Source organism: Elephantulus edwardii, unplaced genomic scaffold (genome assembly GCF_000299155.1).
Source record: "Elephantulus edwardii isolate Elephantulus edwardi_28Jun2011 unplaced genomic scaffold, EleEdw1.0 scaffold00199, whole genome shotgun sequence".
Lineage (NCBI taxonomy): Eukaryota > Metazoa > Chordata > Mammalia > Macroscelidea > Macroscelididae > Elephantulus > Elephantulus edwardii.
Window position 1 is genome coordinate 925,982 of NW_006399949.1, and position 21,014 is coordinate 946,995.

General features: G+C 36.3%; 1 protein-coding gene across 1 annotated transcript in view; it reads right to left on the reverse strand.

The window, feature by feature from the left end:
• The window catches only part of LOC102873568 (trichohyalin-like), a 189,232-nt gene that overhangs the window by 145,054 nt on the left and 23,164 nt on the right, over nt 1-21,014 (reverse strand). The window contains exons 7-10 of the mRNA XM_006897071.1: nt 13,630-13,745; nt 13,237-13,281; nt 13,023-13,127; nt 3,980-4,059 (exon numbers count right to left, since the gene is read on the reverse strand). Of these exons, the coding sequence (XP_006897133.1) occupies nt 3,980-4,059; nt 13,023-13,127; nt 13,237-13,281; nt 13,630-13,745 (346 nt within the window). The remainder of the gene's footprint in view (nt 1-3,979; nt 4,060-13,022; nt 13,128-13,236; nt 13,282-13,629; nt 13,746-21,014) is intronic.

Here is a 21,014-nt window from a genome sequence, read left to right on the forward strand (position 1 = left end):
TACATACTCACAGACTACACGTTGGGCTCTATATACATTCTCTCACTTAACTTTCAAAACAAATCTACATGATTTCTATTGTAAGTTTATTTTACGGTTAGGTTAGATTATATGAAATAAGAGATCTGTTCAAATCCACACAGTTCCCAAGTGACAGAGCCAGAGTTCAAACTGCACAGGGAAACAGTGCAATTATCTTAACTATATATTCTCTTTTAAAAAGTGCCTTCTTTTTGTTTATTACTAGAAAATCTGAATCCAACAAAATATATACTAAAAAGATTGTGTATTCCCAGGGGGGTGAAATACACATGAGAGTCTATGGGTTTATTACTTTATAATGTTATCTGGGCAAGCATTTTAATGCATTTGTTATACAAATATAATTAACATGAACATAGCAAATAGTGTGGCTTCTTCTTTCCTTTTTAAATATTTACTACAAATCATTTTAAAGTTAATAAAAACAAATGGCTAAACAAGTTACTTCAAACCAGACCTTCTTGCCAATGTGTCAGTGCTGACTTGTGGTGGTCCTTCATCAGGTTTTGAAGGCTGTAAGTCTCAGAAAAGACTTTTAAGTGTAAGGGACCATACTGCCCATCTTTCTCTCTTGGAGCAGCTGGTGATTACAACTGGCAGACTTAACCACTTTTAATTGGTTTAAGTAAGCATCAAAGGATGCTATAGATTACACCCCAGAGCTCGTAAATACTAGAACTAGGGTAGTGAAGTTTAGTCCTTTACTCTTTCACTGGCTTTATTAGGGAATCAACCCCCGAAATACCAAAACTCTAATAAACGTGCTTCTTGGGCATGTGCAAGAAGGCTTTCTAATCAAACCTTTTACTAATTGAAGACGACAACATTTCTAAATGAATTCTGAAGAGTATTTGGAAGACATCAACATAAGGATATAATAATTTCAGCTCAAGAGAATACTCTAAGAATCAGTAACTCTAATACATAAAGAACCAGAAAGATAAAGAGTTGAGAAGGGTTAAAAAAGAAAGTTCCATGATTTCTGTTTTCCAACAACTCATCATATTGGCCAAAGATGTCCAAGTTGCAAAGAAAAGACACCAGTAAATTCTCTAAGATCTCCACATGATGAGTAAGAAATCAACCAGGAATGTCCTCAGTTTTCTCAGTGCTATTCTGGCTAGTGTTTGGTTGCGTAAAAAACAAAGTTGAACTTAATTTCTTCTAGAGGTCTTATTAAATGATTGTGTTGCAGTGGAAATGGTTGTTCCAAAATATCTAAAGATGGGGAAAAAAATCATCCTTAACCAATAGTTGTTTAGTAGCTTATTATGTAATTAGAATAAATTCTTACTGTCCTTGTGAAATAAAATGCATGTTTATGCTGATGAAATAGCCAATCAGACTTCAGAATTCAATTAGAAAGACACTTCTTCAAAAAGCCTTCCCACAAGACCTAGACTAGATTAGATGTTGACTCATGCTTTCATAGCACCCTGGACTTTTTCATCTACTGCATTTAACAGGATCATAATTATTGTTTGTATAATTTATAGTCAGATTATAAACTTTATGATCAGTTCATGCTAGGATACTGCTGTTTATCCAAGTTCTGAGTTTTTATAGAGTGCTCCATAAATACTTGATGAATGAGTCAGTAGAGATAGATTTCAAATTTGTAAAAATGCTTACCTAAACAAGATTTACAAAATTTTCTAAAAATAAAAAAAGATAAGTAAGTAGTATTACTAATATTCAGGGAGTTTCAGAAGCCTAGCAGTAAGAAACTGCACATCCAAACCCAAAGGCAGGTGGCTCGAATCCACCAGTTGCTCCACAGAAAAGACAGGCAATCTCCATTAGTGCAATTTAGAGACCCTGAAAACCTGATGGACAAACGAGCTGAGTCGATTCTGACTTAAAAGCCGTGAGTTGTTAGTTGCTGGACAATTCCACTGGTACAACAACATAGAAACTTAAAGATTTTTAATTACAAATGTTTAAAATTAATTTAGATTGGAAACTAGTTCTCTATTTCCTTAGAGTAGAAAGTACTATACTAAATGGAGAATTTAACTTCTGCACCATAAATGCTTTAAGATGGGCATGAGTGAGGATTTGCTTTCCCTCTAGAATATTTATACACTAAGTACACAGAACTTGCTGCAAATGAATCAACTTCCTGACCTGGGAAGCTCCATATTTCTCAATCCTTAAAATCCTCTCTCTGCAGATGACATGACTCGCTGTGAACAAAGGAACAGATTCTAACCAGAAAGAATAATGCTAAAATTATCTCTACTGGACAGCTACAATTTCATAAACTCTGACTTTGTATTAAGAAAATATTTCATAATAAAAACTGTATTCACTTTTATCATAATACACACTTTCTTCACTGGTATTAAAAAGACATGTATTCCTGGTAAGATAAAAAGCAAAACAAAACAGTAATTTTTTAAAATATAGGATCATTTCACTATTCATTCTTTCACTTTGCCAAATATTTTTAAGGGTATTCTTTCAATATGTCAAATATGTTAGTACAGGCTGGCATAAAGAATTCTGATGGCATAATCTGTCAAGAGTCACTGTGCTAACCAAAGGTCAAGTCTCTCTGGCAGTTCAATCTACTAGTTACTCTGTGGTTGAAAGATAGACAATGCCTTCCTAAACACCTTACAATCTGAAAATGAACAAAGAGTCAGTTATGAGCCAGTTATGGCTCTTTGGCAATGCATCTGAGTTTTATTATATTCTAGCAATGTGCTTGTGACTTCAGTTAGGACCCAGTCTGAAGGTCTAAAGAGCCTAAGAATGTGGAAGATTGCAAAATAATCCTAAAGATTATATGTATTCATTTGCTTTATAAAAAAGAAATGCAAACGATTTAAAACCAAAACAGGTAAATTGCTTATTTTATTTGGTCTGTAAAGATTTAAGAAATATAAAACTATGTGGTTCTAAAATGTGTTTTAAAAAAATGTCTGGCATCAACTTAACAAACAGCTCTGAGGAGTAACTGTAGCATAACGAGAGATTATACTGCTTTCTGCATTATACTTCTGTTTACCAGGCAAGCCAGATACAATTTTTTGAAGACTCTATCTCTGACTTCTGAAAATCCTTAACTTTACTATAGCATGACTTTTTAAGTCACTAAATAAATTAATAGTAAAGAATGCTCTGGTAGCCTAAGTGTGGGACATTAGTGGCAAAAAGAGGGTCTATAGTTTGAGATAAAATATAAATAACTAATAAATATCTTGTTAGTAATCTGAACTGAAATTCTAGGTTTTAACAATTACGTTTTGAAATTGTCAGATTTAATGTTACTTTTTCTTTTTTCTTCTTAGTATTGTCTAACTTCCTATTTTAATTGTTTTTTCTTTTGAAGGCAACTAAAAAAGGATGCATTTACTTGCCTAGAGATTTAAATACTGGCAACTTACCCTGGAAAGACAACAGGCCTTCTGTTACTATGGCTGAAGGCTGCTTGAAAGAAGTCAAAAAGTACATCTACCTCTTCTACAGCTATTTGTTCTTGTGGGATTTAGATGATCATAAATGGCTCAAGAAAATATCTGTCTAGAACACTGAGATGCACACACAAAAAAGGAATCTGAACAGGTGTGAATGACAGGTATACAAAAGTGTGAACATGAAACCTGTAGAAATGTGAAATTTAGAAATTACAGTAAAATTTAAAACTTGAAAAATCACTTAAAAAAGCAGTTTCTCTCCTTCCTTTTCTAAGTAGGGTGACCAAATCCATAAAGTTCAGATGTAGGACTTGTCCTAACAAAACAATACATCCTCCCCTATAAATCAGTAAAATTGTCATGTGTAAACTTAACTTAAAACTGAAAATAAAGTTTCAGAATAAACTTCCAAAACATGGTATCATGTCTTATGATTGCATATTTCCACATTTCTTCATAAATCAAACACACTTCTCAGTAAAGTTCCACACTCTCATTTCCAGGTGTCAGCTTACCGTGCTGGTCTGTCATTTTTAGATCGGTGAGCTTCATCACTCTCTTTTGACTTTGGGTGTGCTGACTTAGCTGTTTTGGGCTGGGGGCAGAAAAAAAGGAAATTAAATATATACAGAAATAGCAAAGATACAAAAAGAAAGTTTAGATTTGAAATATATATACATCATATACATTCTTTTTTTACCAATTTCTGACAGCTTACATTTAGTAATGAAAGAGATTTTTAACAGTTAGATGCTCCCCATGCAGCCAGATGGCAGGCTAATGTATGTGAACTTGCTCGCCCACAAAGCAGTGCCCAGATGGCTGTTATTAACTTAACAGTTGACCAGAATTGGTGGATTTCCGATAACTGTGAAATTTTAATTTATGCCCTCAAAGATACTTTTCAGTATCTTTCAAAATATCTCAAAGATATTTCTGACTTAACACTGATAAGGTTCAAGCCAGTATATCAAGTTTCAAGTTAACTGTTCCACAACAGAAAAATTACTAATACCAGTTCTAAATCTGGAAATAAACCCTGATACTTTGAAATGTGGTCTCATTTCTTACTTTCTTGCTTTGTAATTTTTAAAATGTCTACTTTTCCTGGTTGAAAAAACTGAGAATATGAGTACTTCTTGGACAATTAACTCATGCAATATGAAAACTTGAGAAGTATGCTACTAAAAAATATGTTTTTTAGGAAAAATCTTGAATTATTACGATGGTATAAGAAAAATAGCTAAACACACTTAAATAACTTGGAAAGTATATTTTAGCCTGCCTCTACAAGCCGGTCAATACCAGGGTCCAGCCAGCAGTGAGGAAAGAGTTCTGCCACATGTGAGCCACTTGGGAATCTGTGCTGCCTCAGCTGGTAGAGAGTGGAGCACCCTATGGGCTGCACTGTTCAGCTAGGAACTTTCCTTACTCAAGGATCTTACTCAAGGATCAACTGACCACTCAGACAGGAGGCTTTCATGTCTGGGGGAGCATTCCTGGGACTTTCCCAGCTCTCCACTGGCTTTGTCTGCTAAGGGAAAAAGAGCTCCTGAGATTCAGCTGCAGGAAAGAACACAGGTACATCTAGCACCAAGACTTGAGAAGAAAAGGGTCCTGAGCAACATTCCTGGGACTTTGCCAGCTCCCCTGAGTTTTTGTACACAGTAAGCACCGACCTACTGAGATTTGAAGAGGAAAGTGTTCCAGGAGAGGACAAAGGCAGAAACACTCAAATCTGTCAACTCCTTGGGGCAACAGCCCCTCCCATCAAACTACAGGACAGAGATAAAGAAGTGGGCCCACCACAGTTGGACAACAGAAGAAATCTCAGCTCCCTGTCTTTCCAAGGACAACCAAGGAGAAGCTTACCATAGAAAATGGAAACAGAACTAACCACAAGAGACTAGCAAGGAAGATTGCCACTAGGAAACGAAATCAGGGGTAACGCTTAGAATCTGCAACTCTACTAACACCTTCATAAAGTCAAGGAACTGACAGCTATCTACACAGAAACAACAGAATCTGCCTCACACATACCAAGAACTTCATGTAATATTAAGCAACAGGCAGGATCAAACATCATCAATAAACAAAACAAGCCTTTTCCTAAAGAAGGAGACCAGTGTGCAGACTCAATGACTACCCTTGAGACAGGAAGGCAGAAGAAATATACCAACATGGAGTTCCAACGACTGGTACTAAAGAAGTTATAAATGATCGAAGAAAGAGTTGAAACTTTAAGTAAAGAGGTACAGGAATTAAAGCAAACAATGTCTCACTGCAAAAAGAGATGGTACAATAAGCACAATACTAGAAACTTTAGAAAAGCATGGAAATACAACCCAGCAAATAAAGATCAAAACTTCAGAAATTTTCAACATGTTGGAGAATAGAAAAGATGGAAGTGACAGTCAGTAAGGTAGAAGAACGTAAATGATAATTAGCAGAAAGTAAAGCAGAGAAGCAGAAAGAAGGCAGAATGAAAATAAAGAAAATATTAGAATAATGTGGGATGACATCAAATGAAACAGCGTATGCATGACTGGAATTCCAGAACAGACAAAGAGTAAAACAGCAATGAGAAAATTGTAGAAGAGGAACTAGAAGAAAATTTTCCAGGCACCATAACAAAACAAAGAAACAGATATTCAAGAAGCTCAGTAAACATCAAACAGACTAAATTGCAAAATAAAAACATCAAGACAGTATAGTCAATTTATCCAAAATCAAAGACAATAATAGACTATTAAAAGCAGCATGAGAAAAACAGTCACCTACAAAGGAGAACCAATTAGGCTCAGCAGAAATTAAGCAAAGAAGAAGACAATGGAATGGTGTATACAGAAAGCTAGAAGAAAATTGCTGGCCTAGGATCCAAACTGAGGAATGCTGTCCATTATATATGAAGAAGGAATTAAGTCATCTGCATAAAAGCAGGAACTTAAGGAATTTGTGAAAACAACTTATACAAGAAATACTAAGGTAAGTCCTTTACACAGAGACAGCAGAGGAAACTGGGTAGACCAAAGTAAACAGTAAGTAACAACAGAAAAAGGAGTGCAGTAAAATAGCAAAAAAAAACGCAAACAAACCTGTCCTATCAATAAACTCACTAGATATGAATAGCTAAACACATGAATTAACAGAGTAGCAGAATGGATTAAAAAGCAAACCCCATCAATATGCTGCCTAGGAGAGATACAGTGTAAAAAGTGGGATACACAGTACTCCTTGAATTCAAAATAGCATTAATATTAATATTAATATTAATATTAATATTAATATCAATACAATGATTGACATACAGACCAATGGAATAGAATTGAGAACCCAGAAATTAACCTATCTACTTACAGTCAGTTGGTATTTGACAAGGAAACAAACTTCTCCAATGCAGAAATGACAAGTTCTTCAACAAATGGTGCTGGCAAAACTGGACATCCACTTGCAGAAAACTGACAGGATCCACATCTCAAACCATACAGAAAAATCAACTCCAGGTAGAACAGAGACCTAGAGCTAAAATCCTAAACCATAAGGATCATTAAGAGACAAAATGGAACCAAACATGGACTCCCTTGGCCTATGGAATAAATGTTGTTGTTATTGTTATGTGCCGTCAAGTCGTTTGCGACTCATAGCGACCCTATGCACAACAGCCCTAAACCCTGCTCTATCCTGTGCTAGTCACAGTCTCTGACACACCCATCCTGATTACCCCAGTCACTGAATCAATCCACCTCATAGAGGGTCTTCCCCTCCTGCGCTGTCCCTCCACTCTACCCAGCATGATGTCCCTCTCTAAAGACCTGTCTCTCCTTACAACATGTCCAAAGTATGTCAGGCGAAGCCCCAGAATCCTTGCCTCCAAAGAGTAGCCTGGTTTAACCCTCTCTAGGATGAATCTGTTTGTTTTCTTGGCAGTCCATTCAATACTCTTCTCCAGCACCACAGCTCAAAGGCATCAATTCTCCTTCTGTCCTCCCTAGTCATTATCCAACTAACTCTCTGATGCATAACAAGTGATTGCAAAAACCATGTCCTGTATCAGGCGCATCTTAGTCTCCAGAGAGACACCATTGCTCTTCAGCACTTTAGAGAGGTCATTAACAGCAGACTTTCCCATTGCAATACATTTTTTTTATTTCCTGGCTACTGGTGCCAAGTAAAACCAACAAGTGAGATTTTCTAAAAATTAAGCCCCTTTGCACTTCAAAGGCTTTTTCCAATAGGATTAAAAGACTACGAAAAAACATTTGCCAATTACATCTCAGAGAAGGGTCTCATAACTAAAATTTACAGAATACTACAGGGCCTCCACAAGAAAAAGATTGATAACCCAGTAACAAAATGGGCAATAGATATGAAAAGACTCTTTACAAAGGAAGACATTTGGATGGCAAACAGACACATGAAGAAAGGCTCAAAATCACTGGCAATCAGAAAGATGCAAAACAGAACAACCATCTCATCCCAGTAGCAGCAGCAAAGTTTAACTGGACAATAAGCAATAAATGTTGGAGAGGATGTCGAGACAACTGGAATTCTTACACACTGGTGGTGAAATTGTAAAATGGTACAACAATTACGAAAGGCACTTGCTGTTTCTTCAAAATCCTGAACATAGACATTGTATATGACTCATCTATTCTACCACTAGGAATATACCCCAAGGAAATCAGAACTGAGATATGAATAGTGACATGTACACCTATGAACATAGCAGCATTACTCACAATAGTAAGAAAATGAAATCTCCCAAATGCCCATCAGTAAATGAATGGACTGAGAAATTGTGGCACATTCACACACTATAATACTACACTGCATTAAGGAACAATGATTTTGTAAAATACTATAACCATGGGAGAATCTGAGAGCATTCAGCTGAGTAAAATAAATCAGTCTCATAAAGACAAACACTGTGTAAGACTGTTATTACAAAAACAGACGCAAGATGTATGCAAATGTCCAAAAGGGAAAGGCAAAAGGAAGAAGAGGATGGAAAAAGGAAAAGGAGAGACATCAGTAGGATAAGGGCTGAAATCAACGGGACAGAGGAACTACTGAAACCATCAACAAAACCAGGAGCTGGTTCTTAGAAAGGATTAATAGATAAACCACTGGCAAACTTAACAAAAGAAATGACACAAATAACTCAAATAAGATATGAAAGAGGTGACATCAAAAGCAATCAAAATTAGATAAATTTAATTTCAGAACCAGGAAATTTAAATTGCTAATATTGGAACATTATGAAAAGCTATGCTGTACGAGGAGGAATGTGACATCAGGATTGGTGGAAGATTCATCAACAACCTGCATTATGCAGACGACACAACTCTACTTGCTGAAACTGCGGAGGACCTGAAGTGCTTGCTGCAGCCTTCAATAAGGATTGAAGCTCAACATCAAGAAAACAAAGATTCTCACCCTTGGGACAATTGGCTGCATCAGTATGGATGGTGAATAGACTGAGATAGTTTACAGTTTTAGTGCTTGGCTCCACAGTCAATACTCTTGGTACCAGCAGCCAGGATATCAAGAGACGAATTGCATTAGGAAAGTCAGCTCTCAGTGACCTCTCCAGAGTACTGAAGAACAATGATGTCAGGCTGGAGACTAATGACTAGGGATGATAGAAAGAGTGGTGCCTTTGAGCTATACTGCTGGAGAAAAGTATTGAATATACCATGGACTACTAGGAGAACAAATAGGTTCGTCCTGGAGAGGATGAGACTAGGCTGCTCCTTGGAGACAAGGATTCTGAGGTTTCGTCTGGCATACTTTAGGCATGTTGCAAAGAGGGACCAGTCTTTGGAGAGGGACAATATGCTTGGGAGGCTGGAGGACAGTGCAAGAGAGGAAGACCCTCAATGAGATGGACTGTCTTAGTGACTAGGGTAATGGGGATAGGTGAGTCAGAGCCAATAAGGTTGGCACATGATAGAGCAGGTTTTAGAACTGTTATACATAGGGTTGCTATGAGTTGCAGGTGACGTGACAGCACATAACAACATAGGTAAATAAGACAAGAGAAGGAAATAAGAGACATCCAAAGGGGCAAAGAATAGAAATGACACTATACGCAGATGATGTGACAGTGTACACAGAATACCCACCCCAAAGACTCAAAAGTAAAAACTTTTAGACCTAGAGACCAATTTAGTAGTGGCAAGTTACAAGATCAACATATAAAAATCAACTGGATTTCTATACTAGAATTACAAATTAGAAAAACAGTATCATTTATACTAGCCAAACACAAGATGAAATACTTAAAAATATAATTAAAGATAAAAAGATCTTTATAAAGAAAACTATAAAACACTACTACAAGAAACAATAAGAGACCTAACTAAATGGAAAAAAATTCTCTGTTTTTGGATAATAAGTCAGAATACTGTGAAATCAAAAAACCTTATTTAAAGCAATCTACAGGTTCAACACAGACACCAAATTCATTCTTCAAAAAGATAGAAAAAAAAAGTAGTTTCCGGTTTCATTTTAAAAGGAAAGAGACCCAGAGTAAGCTAAAGGTTCTTCTAAAAAATGGGAGTCCTTTCACAACCTTATCGTAAAACCTACCACAGAGCAAAAGTAATCAAAACAGCATGGTACTGGTGCAATGAAAGACACAAAGAACAATGGAACAAGACTGAAAATCCAGAAATCAACCCATCTACCCATGGTCAACTGGTATTTGACAAGAAAAAATAGCCTCTTTAACAAATAATGCTGACAAAATTAGACATTTACCTGTACTAAAACAGGATCTGTATATTACATCATACACAAAAATCAAAGTAGATCAGAGACCTATGGTTAAACCTCAAATCATAAGGATCACAAGAGACAAAATAGAATGAAACTTAGAAGCCCTAGTCTATGGCATAAATATCTTTGCAAATATAACCAGAAATCTATCACCACAAGAGGATGGAATGGACAAATGAGACTTTGTAAAAAAATCAAGTCCCTATGTGCAAAAAAAAAAAACTTCCCAATAGGGTGAAATGAAAGTCCACAGACTAGCAAAAAAAAAACAAACAACAAACCATTTAGTAACAATTTTTAAGAGAAGAGTCTCATAACTAACATTTACAGAATACTACAGGGTCACCATAAGAAAAATACTGATAACTCAGTCGCAAAATAGGTAAAAGACATGAAAAGATTCTAGACATGAAAAGATTCTTCATGAAGGAGGAAATGAAGGATGGCCAACAAACACATGAGGAAATGTTTAAAATCACTAGTAATCAGAGGTGGATATAAACAGGTATCATCTTACCTCAGCACAATGTTTAACAACACAACAAAAAAGTTTGGAGAGGATTTGGAAGGATTGGAACACATGGACTGTTGATAGGACTATAAAATGGTACAACCACTAAGGAAAGTAGTATTGTGTTTTCTCAAAAAGCTGATTATAAAAATCTTATATAGCCAGTTATTCCAGTGCTAGGAATATAGCTGAAGGAAATTAGAACCGAGACATGAATAGAGATAGGGGAATATACCCTAAGGACATTTAGAACCGAGACACAAGTAGGGGTGTGTATAACCATATTCACAGCAGTGTTATTCATGATAAAAAAGAAAATGGAAACAGTCCAAATGCCCATCAGCAAATGAATGGGCTGAGAAACTGTGGTACATACACACAATGGAAGAAAATGCAGCACTAAGAAATAACAATTTTATAAAATACTATATATCCTGGAGAGGGTTAAACCGGGTGGCTCCTTGGAGGCAAGGATTCTGAGGCTCTGTCTAACATTCTTTGGACATGTTGTGAGGAGAGACCGGTCCTTGGAGAGGGACATGCTGGGGAGGGTGGAGGGACAGTGCAGAAGGGGAAGGCCCTCTATGAGGTGGATTGATTCAGTGACTGGGGTAATCGGGATGGGTCTATCTGAAACAGTGCAATTGGCACAGGACAGAGTAGAGTTTAGGGCTGTTGTATGTAGGGTCACTGAGTCACAAGCAACTCATTGGCACATAACAACAACAACAATAAATAACATGGGAGTCTAAAAACCTGTATTGTGAAAACAGGAGGACAATTGTGCAAAATGCATATAAATGTTCAAAAGAGGAAGGGAGAAGGGAAAATGGGAAAAGGAGGAAAATCCCTAGTATAGCAAAGGTTACTTAGTGGAGGGGGTTGTAATAAAGTAATAAGGAAGATGTACTGGAAATTAAAAAAGATTGTTTAAAACACAATGAACATGAATGAAATACATACATTGCATATGAATGCACATCTATATGAATGTATATGAAAGATTATATGCAAACCAGTTAAAAAAAATAATAATATTGAGATTAACAAATGTGTAAGTAAGTAATAGTAAATACAGAAATGCTATTAATAGTGTGAATGTGTGTGTGTTTGCTTTTTTACAATCACTACAGAAATCATGATACAGAATCAGAAATCCAATGATATTGTCCAAGGGAGATAACAGTTTTTAACACCTACTGTATTGGAATATACATCTTAGAACTATCCATCCAGGAAGTGTATTTATCTACTTTTTTCTTTCTTTTAAATGAGTAATGTAGACATATTGTCTCCACACTTTACTTGCACCCTTCTTCTCCTAGAGTAAACTTTTTAAAAAAGTCTTTAATCTATGAGTTCTCTCCCTCCTCCCCTTTTGGCTCTTTTTATTATTATTATTTTTTTAATACAACACATACATATTTTTACAGCATAGTCTTCCCATTTAATTTTTTCCCCCATTCACTCATTGTTGTATATTTCCCTCCCAGTTTATTTTTCTAGTTGAAAAAAAAATAAATTCTTTGTTATGCAATCCCCCCACCCCCAGCTCTTTGGCTTTTCTTTGCAACCCTTTCTCACATGCTGTGATTTCGTGTTTTTAAGCTTTCTGAGTCTGTTTAAGATTGTCTTCCTCTCTCCTATACACACTATTATTATTGTATTATTGCTCTCCGTTCAGAGCGGTGCTTTGAACAGTAACTGATGAGTAAAGTCTGTTAAATTGATTTTGAAATGACCACATAAAAAATCAGATGCAGCAAAATGAACTGTAGTGACAGTCTGTTCTATCAACTACTGGTTAAAAAAAGGAATGATGATAGTCAAATTCATGCTAGACAATTCTTACATTTTGACATAAGACGTGATGTCTAGTGATAGCTCTATCCATCAGTTTGTCATAAATTGTTACAGATGAAAAATAACCGGTTGGCACTTGATAAAATAAGCATACAGGGGAAGTACAGCAAGGGATATAAGGTTATAGCAAATTGAAAATACGTTGAATTACTACATTTTTCTGTACTGCAAATCTTAAAAGTAATGGTGTTACTTTCAAACTTAGCAGTCATTTTTACAAGTATAAATATTCATTCTTTTTCACAGAAAAACAATTTTTAATTCGGTCTTCACATATGTGTCACAGATCTTTTCATACCTTAAATATATTTGCTGCTGTGGAGCTTATGGAAAAGGAGTCTCTTTTCTATTTCCAATTTTATCACTAAGCTGAAAGAGAAAACACAGACACACACAGCCCCTACCTTCCAGTCAGTGTCATGCTTCCTTTTGTCCAAAGATGATTTCTCCCGTTCCTTGGCTTTCTTGTAAGCTTTTTTCTCCTCGGCCATCAGCAGTCGAGCAATCTCCTAAACAACAGCCAATCAAATCATTACCTGCTAAGCCGTGAGTAAAAAATTACTTCGAAATTTCACAAAAATTTCAGCTTAATAAACGTACGAACCAGCATGAACTCACCTCATCTTGGGCTACCTGAGCTGCTCTCAAGTCCTCCTGGGTAGCCTGGGGCATAGACAAAAGAAAGTTAACTACTTTTTTTTTTTTAAATTCTGTGGAAAAGTAAACTGGGATTGGAAACCAGATGCAATTAATATGTCTTAATTTAGTGTACTTCCATCAGCTCCAGCAAGTTCCATTTTACAAAACTCAAGTTCTTAGAGCATTAAAGTAAACAGATGTACGTGGATAGTCGTGTTGTTCAATTCAACAATTCTTCAATAAGTAAAACTGAGCACTCAATCTATTCCATCTTGATTTTTCTACCACTTATCCATGCTATCAATATTTCTACTTTAATTTCTAGGTTGCTTCAAGTAATTGACTTGAACTTTTATCTTAAAATGTTCTCACCAAAAGTTCTTCCTCTTGCAGTTTCCTGGCAATTTCGGCATCATACCACTCCTGATCTCTGTGGGTCGCTCGTGACGGAGTAGAGACAGCTTCTTTCATCCCTCTGGCTTTCATTCCTAGGGGAAAAAAACTTAATATAAGGCAACTGAGGTTGTTTTTTAAAAAGTTCTAAAATTTAAGATAGTTTTGCTTCACTACCTAACACCGACAATACTTGCTCCACTCCTGAATTATGATTGCAGTATAGGATGCACTTAAAATACTTCTCCTGTCACAAAGATACAATTCAGATAATCAACACCTTTAAATAAAATTACCTACCCGAATCTGCCTGGTATAACCTCCCCACTCATAGTTTCTTCAACAGCAAAAATCAAGCAAGAACTGCAAGTGAGGGCTTCATAAAAACCAAGAAGTGAAAAGAAGGGGGGAAAAAAAGAAAGTATTAAGTCACAGAAATAGAAAAAGTTTCAGAGCGTTGAGTTGTCAAGATTTGAGGAGACAAGAAAAATAAACAGACAGACAGGTCTTAGATAAAGAGCAGCAAGAGTGCTCCTTGGAGGTAAGGAGAGTGAAGCTTCATGTCATACTTTGGACATGTTGTTAGTAGAGGCTGTTCCCTGGAAAACACCATCATGCTTAGGGTGGAAAGTCAGCGAAGGAGAGGAAGACTCTCAACAAGACGGACTGGCACAATGACTGGTGCAATGGAATCAAGTGTATCAGAGATGATACGGGCAGTGCAGGCTAGGACATGGTTCAGATCTATTGTTGTTAGAGTGGCTGTAAGTCGTACTTGATTCGAAGGCACTTAACAACAATCACCTATATTTCATAACAGAAACAGAAACAACATCAATCTCTGAGTTATGTGATCTAGACACAGGTGAAGCAAAGAGCTTCAAACACAGAAAAGTGTTCTACTAACAGCTTAATAACCCCCTTTGTTCTACATTTATATCTAAGGTGTAAATGAGTGCTGTATACATATTTTAAATCTGAGTAAACTACCTTAAGTACTTTCAGTGGGCCATTCCATTTGTGGGTAGAACCATAGGAAAGTTTCTTTTGTTCTAAGGAGACTGTCTTTTAATCTAAAGTACTAAATACTTGTTTGTCTCAAAAAAGTATTAGAAAAGAAGAAAAAGAGGGAGGTTGAAGGGAGGGAAGAAGTCAGTAAAAGCCAGATCTGACTTAGCCAACAGGGCTTCCACTAGTCTTTGTCCGTCTGACAGAGATCCTGCCTTATTTCTGCACAGAGAAGTAATCTGCTTGCTTTACTACATTCCTAAGGCTTGAATCAGTTTCAGGCACTTGCTAAATGTCTTGGAGAACGCCTCGCCAGGGGAATCTTTAGAGGTGAAGCTGATGAAACTTTGTCTCTCATACTCTGGACACATGGTTAGGAGGTGCCACTCCTTAGAAAAGAATATCATGCTTAGAAGGGCAGCAAAAGAGAAGAATATCCTCCACGGGATGGACTGACAGAGTTAATCAACGCGCTGGAGTTTATCAGAGATTGTGAGTGCAGGGCAGCGTTCAGATCAATTGTTCACAGGGTCACTATGAGTCCTATCTGACTCAACAGTACCTAACAACATATTAAAACAAGTCTAAGGGACCCAAAGTACAACCTCGAGTATATCCAACCTGAACTTAATTAAAAGTGAACTCAAAGAATAGATTTGAGACACTGAACACTAATGACTGAAAACCAGTTGCATTGTAGGGTGTTATCCATGAAGAAAGCAAAAGATCAGTACAAAAAAAGGGGAAGAAGAATAGATCAAAATAGATGTCAGAACATACTGAAAATTGCACTAGAACAAAAAAAAGTCCAAAACAAGAGGAAGAAATGCCAAAGTAAAAGAGGTAAACATAAAATTCCAAAGGTCAACTCTGGAAGCCAAAGTAAAGTATCATACCAAAATGAGCAAAGAGAGAGAGACAGAAAACCAAAAAGGAAGAACACGCTATACATGTTTCAAGCTGAAAGAACTTTAGGACAAATTCCTGAGTTGCAACACTGAGAAAGTCTATGGGCAAAATCTTGCATGATGCATGAAACATCAGAAGAAGATGGAAAGAATACACAGTCACTGTACCAAAAAGAACTACTTGTCACAAAAATATCTCAGGAAGTACCTTATGATCAAGAATTATAGTACTAAAAGAATATAATCAAGCTGTACAGAAGGCACTGGTTAAAAAAAAATGAGGCCCCAGGAATGCCAGCTGAGGTTTTAACAAACAGAAGTGGATGTACTCACTTGGCAAAGACTAATGCCAAGAAATTTAGAAGATAGCTACCAGGCCTGATGACCAAAAGAGATCCGCATTTCTTCTCATTTCAGAAAGATACAGTAGAATGTGCAAATCATTAAACAATATTATTATCATGTGTAAATAATATTCTCCTGAAGACTATTTAAAAACAGCCAGAATAATATGACAGGGAACTGTCATAAACTAGATTCAAAAGAGGCTAAACAATAAGGAATAGCACAGCTGATATCAGATTAATTTTCCATGAAAGAAGATAATACCAGAAAGGTATTTAGTTATGTTATTGTTTATGTAAAAACACCTAATGTATAACACTGAGAATAACAGTAATCCTAAAACACTCAGTATGCTCTATATATAGGTGAAGATTTAACTGCCTAAATATAATATGGGAACACGGCATGGTTTTTAAGATCAGGAAAGCCGTGTATCAGGTTTGTAACCTTTCTAGTCACCTATTCAAAATGTGTGCTGAGCAAATCATTCCAGAAGTTGAACTCTATGAAAAAGAATTATGCAGATGACACAAACTTGCTTGCAGAAAGTGATATGAAGCATTTACTGAAGAATATCAAAGACTTCAATATGGATTATACCTCAACATCAAGAAAACAAAAATTCTCACCACTGGGCCAGAAGACAATATCATGATGGAGGAAGAAAAGTTTGAAGTTGTTCAATGATTGTATTTTACCTGGATCTACAACTGGAAGAACAGACACGAAATAAAAACAAAAATGCTACTGTGGGAAAATCTGTTTTAAAAAAAAAGACACTTGAAACTGCTAAAGAGTATTAATGTCTGTTTAAAGATATTACCCAAGCTTCATCCATACCATGGCATTTTCAATTGTTTCCTATGTATCTAAAAATTAGACAATGACTAAGGATAACAGAAGATGAATCACTGCCTTTGAAGTGTGGGTTGGAGTAGAATATTGACTATCCCATGGGCTGTCAAAAGAACAAGACTGTCTTGGAATATGTGCGACCAAGACACTCCTTAGAGGCAAGGATGGTAAAACTTTTTCTCACATTGTTTAGACATGTTGCCAAAGAGTCCTTGGAAAATGACATCATGTTGCAAAAGGTGAAGAGTCAAAGAAAGAGAAGATGATACTTAAGGAAATGGATTCACACAGTAACTACAACAATGGGCTCAAACACAGCAGGGATCACGAAGATGGTGCAGGATGGAGTAAGTTTAATGGTTAGTGTGAGTAATCATGCACTTAATGACACATAACAACAAAAATGAGTCATCCAAGAGACAATAGCGTAAGACTTCTATTGCTCTGGGGAGAGGGAACATGAGGAATTAGAGGGAAATTTTGCCTTAAATTATGAGCAGCATAACTTCTAAGCAAGTGGTGAATACTAATTTTGCCACTATATAATTCATTAATAACACTGTGAAATAAAGGTTTGTGTCCTTTTATAAACTGAAAATATCCTAGAGTAAATGAATTACTTTACAACCAGAAATTTTAAAACAATCATATTTTTTAGTCCTGTGAACATGCCTAGACTTGCAGAATTGTAAATTTTAGTGAATAGGCTAGTTAGGAGAGAAAGAACATTTACCCCTAGCTGTCCTATTTGTTTCAAATAAACAGTTTTGAAACATAGATGCATTTTAGAATCAGCTGTAGTTTAAGGGTAGTTTAATATATTAACTATTTGTCCTCACCTCAAAAAATGTTAATTTAAGTAGCCTGAGTGAGATCTGTTACATTGGGGTTGAGGGAAGACAGAGAAGAAGGGGAGGAATGATGTATACTGCATTGCAAGAGATGAGGGAGAGAACTGTTTAAAAGGGATATATGATTAGGTATTATTGTCATGACAGGAGTCCAGAATGAAGGCTGCATAGTGCAGTAGACTTATGGGGAGGGATTGCACAGCAATGAAAGAGTTTTTCTTTTACTCATCAAGGAGAAAAGTGAATTGAGGGGTAGGGAGTGGGCAAGGAGAAAAGTGCAACAATGAATGACTGGAAACCCTAAGTTTCTGTAAACTTTCATTAAAATTAATTTAAAAAATGGTCTTCCTAGTTCTTTCATATTTGTAGTTAAGGTTAGACTATAACTATAAGCACCAAAATTAAAAATGTTTTTCACTAGAAGCCTCACCATGTTTGATTCATTTGCTAGTTTGGGGTGGGGGGGGACACCTAAGTCCTAGGCAAACAAAGAATTTATCTTTGTGAAACCTATTTTTATATATCTTCCAACCCAGCTTTGCAGTATACCCTTTAGGGTCTTTAACCAAGATTCAAACATCTATATTTCCCACAAATAAAGGGTTTCCAGTCTGGCTTTTTTTACTTCAGGTCTGTGTGCACTTGACTGCCCAAAACATAAAAGTAGATCCTGTAGAAAACATGCATTATGTATGAGAATGCTAATCAAAAGGTCAGTGGGTTTAATCTTTAAAAAGATTTAGTCTCAGAAACCCAAAGAATGGTGACTAGGAGTACCAATCAACTTGACAGCAGTTGTTCAGTATCACTGAGTCAACTATGATTCCTAGCAAGCCTCTGAGGAATGGATCTAAACCTTCCCAATGCTGTGCCATCTCCATCACCCCTGACATACGTAAGACAATTGCTATAGTCACCGTGCTCATCCATCATCTTCTTGTTATCTTTCAAAATTCAACGTTTTGGTTTATTTTTTCCGCTCCAAGGACTGACCTCTCCTAACAACACAGAGCACATTTCCAACGCCTCTACAGCTATCAAAACACATGCTAGATGAGTTTTATCCCAGATTTATGAAAGGTTTGGGGAAATCAAGACAATAGAAGCATACTCCCAAAAGTGCATTATATCTTAATGAGTTATGATTAGAAACAGCAATACTAAAAAGGAAAATTTCAGGGAGAAGGTAAATTAGCATTAAGTGAGCTCAACAGATAATATGACATAACAGCCTAACTTATCTACAACAGAGGAAGCTCTGGTGGTGTAGTCCATAAGGAGTTGCACTGCGAATGCACTGCAGATGGGCAATCTCCTCTCTTGAAATTTATAACCTCTGAACATCCGCTGGAGGGTCAACTATGAGTTGGTTTCAATGCAACAGCAATTGATCTATAGCAAAAGCAAAAGTGGCATTCACTTCCTAAACCACATGCCTCTGGAAAGTCTATGAACTTGGAGAAAACGATAGTTATGGAAAGGCAATAGGTCTTTTGTTCATAAAGTAACTAAGAGTCGTTCTCAACTCGATGGTAATCAACAACAACATAGCAAAACCATGTTTCAACGAGTACTAAAAGATGATTTTGTATTTTATATGTAACTCCTTCATCTTTGTTATCCAGGCACTCAGCTTTAAAAAAACCAAACAATGTTCTCCACAATTATACTTATTCTTCTATGATAGAATTATTAGAGTAAATATTCTGCTTTAAATTCTATCAGAGAAAAATCATCCCATCTTGAGTTACTGAATGTGAGAACTGGCAAGATTCCCTTAAAGTGTACTCTGTACCAAAAATGATGGAAGATTTTATAAACATCTAAGAAAGAAAAGAGTTGGACAATGACCAAGGAGGATAGAAGGAGAATTGATGCCTTTGAGCTGTGGTGCTGGAGAACAGTATTGAGAGTACCATGAACTGCTAGGAAAACAACAGATTCATCCTGGAAAGGGTTAAACCGGGTGGCTCCTTGGAGGCAAGGATTCTGAGGCTCCGTCTAACATGCTATGGACATGTTGTAAGGAGGGACTGGTCCTTGGAGAAGGACATCATGCTTGGTAGGGTGGAGGGACAGCAAAGGAGGGGAAGGCCCTCTATGAGGTGGATTGATTCAGTGATTGGGGTAATCGGGATGGATGTGTCGGACACAGTGCGATTGGCACAGGACAGAGCAGAGTTTAGGGCTGTTGTACATAGCGTCGCTACGAGTTGCAAGTGACTCGACAGCACATAACAACAAGAAGAAAGAAATGCACTTAAAGCAGTGCAAGGCTGTCATTATAGAAAACAGAAGATCCTTTTTTAAAAAAGTTAACTGAAGGAAATCAATAGAATGGCTGTCTTCCTCTAGGTAACAGAAAAATCAGGGTGAACTATATTTTCAATCAACCAACATTCATTCATTAACTTAATTATGTCTTGCCTTTTACTAGTTTCATCATTCTCTAATTTAAGAACACAAAACTCCTCTAACAAATGCAAATACAAGTTTTACCTCTCAAATATAACTTAATGAATTGAAAATATACTTGATAGGAAATATTTATCCTAAATTTGAGAAAATAAAAAATTTAATAATTGATCAATTCTTTGATATTGTGAAAGAACACTATGTAATAAATGTGTGACCCCTTTTAGAAAATGTCAAGAGCATATTTAACTAACAATTCACAGCTGAAAAATGAAAGTGATTTATAGTTCCAAAAGGTTAGAAGTCAACCTGCAGAAAATGACAAGCTTCTGGGATTTTACAGTCCAAAAAAAGAAGTATTCTCAAAGGTGGTATGGTTTTATTACCCTGTAATAAATTACCCAATCTTATACTTAATTTAGTAATTTTACTTTGCATCCTTTTTTCAAATAAATCTATAAATTTTGTTCAGGAACCAGTTCTTTGTTGTCCTACTAATTTCTTCTTTTTTAAATTTTTTTTTTATTTGTGTGTACCGTCAAATCAAATCTGACTGGTACAAGAGGAGACTGTCCCTCCTCCTTCAGCAGAGCATCTTGTGGATTTGAACAGCACACCTCTGGGATTACAGTGCAGCTTCTTGCCACTAGGCCACCAGAGCTCGCCTAATTTCTTTTTTGAATTAAACAAATTTTGGTCTATGATAACCAACTTTAAGAACTTTTGCTTCTACATTAGCAGGAATCAATGCAGATAACTATTAATTATAAATAATTCTAGTTTCTGAATTATTCCAGGGAATCTTAAAATCAAACATGTATGATATTTACAACGGTAAAATTTAGACAGTCGGCTGAGTATAAAATGAAGGACTGAAAGTAGCTTTTATTATAATCGGAATAGTTCTTGTACTGACAAAATACAAGGGACAAAGATGTACCTGTGACCCCAATCTAGGATTTGTAAGTCTATGCTGCTTTGA